At 45.3% G+C, this 5,182-nt stretch overlaps 1 protein-coding gene across 1 annotated transcript in view; it reads right to left on the bottom strand.

Annotated features, from left to right (window-relative positions):
- Nucleotides 1–1,129: 1,129 nt before the first annotated feature.
- The window catches only part of LOC143282299 (uncharacterized), a 132,096-nt gene continuing 128,043 nt past the window's right edge, over nucleotides 1,130–5,182 (bottom strand). The window contains exon 3 of the mRNA XM_076587899.1: nucleotides 1,130–1,760. Within this exon, the coding sequence (XP_076444014.1) occupies nucleotides 1,130–1,760 (631 nt within the window). The remainder of the gene's footprint in view (nucleotides 1,761–5,182) is intronic.

Raw genomic sequence — 5,182 nt, 5'->3', positions numbered from 1 at the left:
TCCTCCTCCTCCTCCTCCTCCTCCTCCTTCTTCTTCTTCTTTCTTCTTCTTCTTCTTCTTCTTCTTCTTCTTCTTCTTCTTCTTCTTGTTGTCCCCGTGATTCAATTGTCCTCCATAAGCTCTTTCCCCCAGACCTGCTGGCCCGGACAGACGGCTGTATTGATCAACTTTCTCCTCTGCTCGGTAATGTCTTCTGTTTCTCTCTCACTCTGTGTACCCTCTGTTTCTGTCTCTGTCTCTGTCTCTGTCTGCCTGTCTGTCTGTCTGTCTTTGTCTATATGTCTGTCTGTCTCTCTGTCTGTCTATCTCCCTCTCTCTCTCTTTCGCTCTCTCTCTTTCTTCTTTGTCCACCGCTACAAATGTAACAAGAACAATTCCTACCTCTACTACTGCCACCACCACCACCACCACTACTAATACTACTCTTTTTCTTCTTCTTCTCCTCCCCCTCTTCTTCTGTCTTTCCATATTATATATGATTTTGAATGTGAGCAATATTTTGACTTCGTGGATAGAAAGTTTTTTTTTAGAGACTGCGTGATTTTCTCCCAATAGATGGATAATTTTTTCAGGAGAACAATCAAATGTGATTCAAATTTCGCATGTAAACATTGTAAAGTGGTCGTTTTATAAACAGTTGTGACCTCTGCAATAACTTAAGGCAAAAACATGTGAACTCTGAGGGTCAGTCGTATGTTCACTTGCTGAAGAATGGTTCTATTTACAGTAATCGTAAACTATGTGTTTATATATAGTCAATGCCCTGAAGATTCGACAGGAATTCTTTGACGGCAATGAGGAAATTTAGAATCAATTTACAATGCACAAGAAGCACTTTTGTTCTACAGGTTTAAGCTAGTATGTATTTTACATTTTGTTGTCGCTACGTGATCACCATGTTGTGTACTTTTGACCTTTTCTAGGGGCCGAAGGCCTGGAGATTAAAGTTTTTGTTCTGGCTCTCTCTCTCTCTCTCTCTCTCTCTCTCTCTCTCTCTCTCTCTCTGTGTGTGTGTGTGTGTGTGTGTGTGTGTGTCTGTACATATACATATACATACATACCCCTCTCTTTTGCACTGACACTTGCACGGGTTTACATACACTGAAACAATCCAGTCACGGTCAGATCATTATGTCTGGTGAGGTGGGTCACTAGTCTCCTGCGTCGTCCTCCTGGGTCGTCCTCCTGGGTCGTCCTTTTGGGTCGTCCCCCTGGGTCGTCCTCCTGGGTCGTCCTCCTGGGTCGTCCTCCTGGGTCGTCCCCCTGGGTCGTCCCCCTGGGTCGTCCTCCTGGGTCGTCCTTTTGGGTCGTCCCCCTGGGTCGTCCTCCTGGGTCGTCCTCCTGGGTCGTCCCCCTGGGTCGTCCTCCTGGGTCGTCCTCCTGGGTCGTCCTCCTGGGTCGTCCCCCTGGGTCGTCCCCCTGGGTCGTCCTCCTGGGTCGTCCTTTTGGGTCGTCCTCCTGGGTCGTCCTTTTGGGTCGTCCCCCTGGGTCGTCCTTTTGGGTCGTCCTTCTGGGTCGTCCTCTTGGGTTTTCCTTCTGGGTCGTCTCTCCAGGGTCTTCCTTCCGGGTCTTCCTTCCGGGTCTTCCTTCTGGGTCGTCCTCCTGGGTCGTCCTTCTGGGTCTTCCTTCTGGGTCGTCCTCCTGGGTCGTCCTTCTGGGTCTTCCTCCTGGGTTTTCCTTCTGGATAGTCCTTCTGGGTCTTCCTTCTGGGTCGTCCTCCTGGGTCGTCCTTCTGTGTCTTCTCTCTAGGTCGTCGAATGCTGGATGAAAGGAAAAGCATGTGTGATGAAGCTGTTAGCTCCAGAGAAATAGATATCGACCATTCACTCGTTCTTCCTGCTCGCCCGTGTCTCTGTCTGTCTGTCTGTCTGTCTGTCTCCCTTTGTCTCCTTTCTTTTCTTTCTTTTTTTTTTTCATCGTGGATTTATGTGTTATGTGCGTTTATTTATGATGGTTGTTTTGTTCTTCTTAATCTATTCTTAGTTAAGACGTGTGTGCAACACGTGCACCCTAATAGTATACACTTCGGTTACATTTCGTTCAAATTCTTGAGTTCCTGAGTTTCTTTATTATTTTTTCTTTCTTTCTTTCTTTCTTTCTTTCTTTCTTTGTATGTCTCTATGCATACCTTCCCTTCTCTCTTCAATCTTCCTTTTCCCCCATGCACCACTCTCGTTATCAGAGACAATGAGCGTGACAACACCCTCTACATCACCAGTTGAAAGAAAGTCACAGACTCTGAGAGAAGTGTTTCCCTGTTGCACACCCAAACCCCTACACCCTACCTCCCAAGAGAGAGAGAGAGAGAGAGAGAGAGAGAGAGAGAGAGAGAAGAAAAGAAAAGAAAAGATGCCATGCCTCTATGTCTGACATTGTCCGCAGTGTCTCAGAAAACAGCAGCAACATTTCCTGGAACTTACCATGAAAGACGAGAACGCACTTTGCGTAGAAGCTCTTCAGTCTGGTGGAGACCGTTTTTTTAGAAATTAAACCAGATGAACGGAATGAACAAACGGAGAAGAATAAGACGACTACTACGACGACAACGACAACGAAGAAGAAGAAGAACAACAACAACAACACCAACAATAACTACAACAACTACGACAGCAACAACAACAACAACAACAACAACTACTACTACTACTACTACTACTACTGCTGCTGCTGCTGCTGCTGCTGCTGCTACAACCATAACCACAACAACCACAACCACAATCCACCGACCCCCAAGCCCCCCGCAACCACCATCACCACCGCCACAGCAACAAAATAACAACAAAACGATTAACAAAGAAATGTACAAATGAAAATGATATGAAATGAAAAATTATAAAAAAAAAGAATGATAAACACAATTTTGAGATTGAAAAAAAGAAAAAAGGAAAAAGAAAGAAAAGAAAAAAAAAGATAAAGAAAAGAAAAAAAAAGTGGACTGGTGGCCTGGTGGTAACGAATCCGTCCAGGAAGCGAGAGAATCAGAGGAAAAGGGTTCGAATACCTCACTCGCCAGAGTTCTCCCCCCCCCCCCGAACCCCCCTGCTCCCCCCCCCCACATCCCCCCCCCCATCCCCGAACTCCCCGACCGCGCCACCCTCCCCCACTAGACCTTGAGTGCTTGTCTGGACCTTTGTCATTCCGGTCTACCATCTACCGCCTTCGCACAGGACACTGCGGCCTCCGAGCACACCTGAAGAGGATTGGAGTGGCAGCCACATCCCTATGTGATTGCGGCCAGGCTGACCAGACCCCATCCCATATTCTCCAAGACTGCCCCCTGTATGAGAAGATGCGGCAGCAGTCCTGGCCTGGGGGTGCTGACCTCAACGCCAAGCTCTGAGGGACGGCAGCCGATCTTCACCGGACGTCCGAGTTTGTGGCATCCCTCGGACTTCGACCCTGACTGCGTAGCTGTCGAACGCAAAGAAGAAGAAGAAGAAGTCATTCCGGTTACGAGAATCATTATTGTTGTGTCGTTATCGTTATTGTTGTTATTGTTATCACAAGGACTGATTGGAAGACTAGGCAATGCCTAAAATCTTTTTCCACCCTCACTCCCACGTTCCCCACCTCATATGAGCAGCATACACTCAGCGCAGAACCCACGCAGAACCCTCGGGGACTAAAAAGGTTGTCGATGGCAACATTCTGAGAAGAAAAACAACAACAAAAAAACACGCTGTGACAGTGAAACAAACACATTTGCAGGCGGAAAAAAGGCAGTGCTGCACTGTGGTGAATTGTTTTTCACAGAGAGAGCAGCCTGAACCCCACACGGAAATCGGTTGTGACGAAAAGAATACAATATAATACAATACAATACAGTATGTATATGGTAGTCAGTCGTGTTCGACTATGACCATCAGAACTGCAGAGGAGGTAACTGCTGCCCCGATAATCCGTGCTAGAATTTGATTATTGTGGAGAATATCATGCCAAAGTTACACCCCTACTCTCTCGGCCAAGAGGGTTTTATGACAATCAGCGATGGGATGGTTTCCAAAGGCCAACCAGCCCTCAAGGCTGCAGCACTCAGAGCCAGAGCTGTTTTCTCTCATCGTTTGAGAGTCATAGTCCTTCACAAAAGACTAAGCTGTAAATGATTTCCCACTGCGATGGAGAAACCATTGATAATACAGCTCTCACTTTGCTGTTGGCCCAAATGTAAACTTGTGTCAATCTGTGCTATAAGCTGAGTGTTGGACAATACAACACGTATAATACAATGCAATACAATACAAGGTGAAAAATATTATGAAGAATGAATAGACCTGACTGCATTCTGAATGTTATCAGTACATGCACTTGTTACAGAACAAACGAGTGCAGTGATTCCCCCCCCCCCCCCCCCCCCCCCCCCCCCGCCCACCCCTTATATAAAACTAAAGGCACGCTAGTTCAGGACCTTATGTTTTGCACTTCCCATCATATTTCACAGAGGCAAAATTGGCGTAGGGACCGTACGGAAATTGACGTATGATTCTCAGTTTATCTCTCCTTAAATTTTCAGATTTATAAATACTATAATTATTTATTCACTGCAATTTAACATTAAATATAAATATAGGTGTCAGGAAGTGTGGAAACACTTACGAGGAATCGTGTGAAAATGGATGAGGTAGTTTTTTGAGACGACAATTTGTAGTTCAGGGACACATTTCCCCGACTTTGAGTAGTTAGGTGAGACAGCGATTTAGCCTCTTGTATTTACTGGCCGCGCTTTTTGTTAAAAGGGGTTCAGGAGTGAACATTGTTTTGAAATGAAAAATTGTGACCAAGCTTTTGTGTCACTCCTTTCTGAGCCGTAGGCCCACACAGTTGGGGGTCTGTAGCCTCTTGTTGGCATTGAAGATCTGGTTCGGGTACCAGATATGTGGCCGTGTAAGTAAAGATGTCTATTTCTACAAAAGATCCTCGTGCGATTGATAGTTAGAAACTGAAAATTGTTTTATTTATTCGAATCATTTTCTTTTTCAATATTTTTTTTTTACACGTGATTCAATTGTTATTTTGAATTGAATTGAGGTAAATTTGATTTACTTTTATCAAGGATCGTTTATACACACATTATGTCAAAGCAACCGAATTCCGGGTGAAAACAAATTTTTGCATGTTTTTGTAGTTTGCCAAGATTTCCAGATGTGGAATCTTCTTTGAGACTATTCCTCTCTCTCTCAAGATG

The sequence above is a fragment of the Babylonia areolata genome, chromosome 5, assembly GCF_041734735.1.
Source record: "Babylonia areolata isolate BAREFJ2019XMU chromosome 5, ASM4173473v1, whole genome shotgun sequence".
Taxonomy (NCBI): domain Eukaryota; kingdom Metazoa; phylum Mollusca; class Gastropoda; order Neogastropoda; family Buccinidae; genus Babylonia; species Babylonia areolata.
Note: the sequence above shows the minus strand (reverse complement) of the source record. Positions and strands in the feature narration are given on the sequence as shown.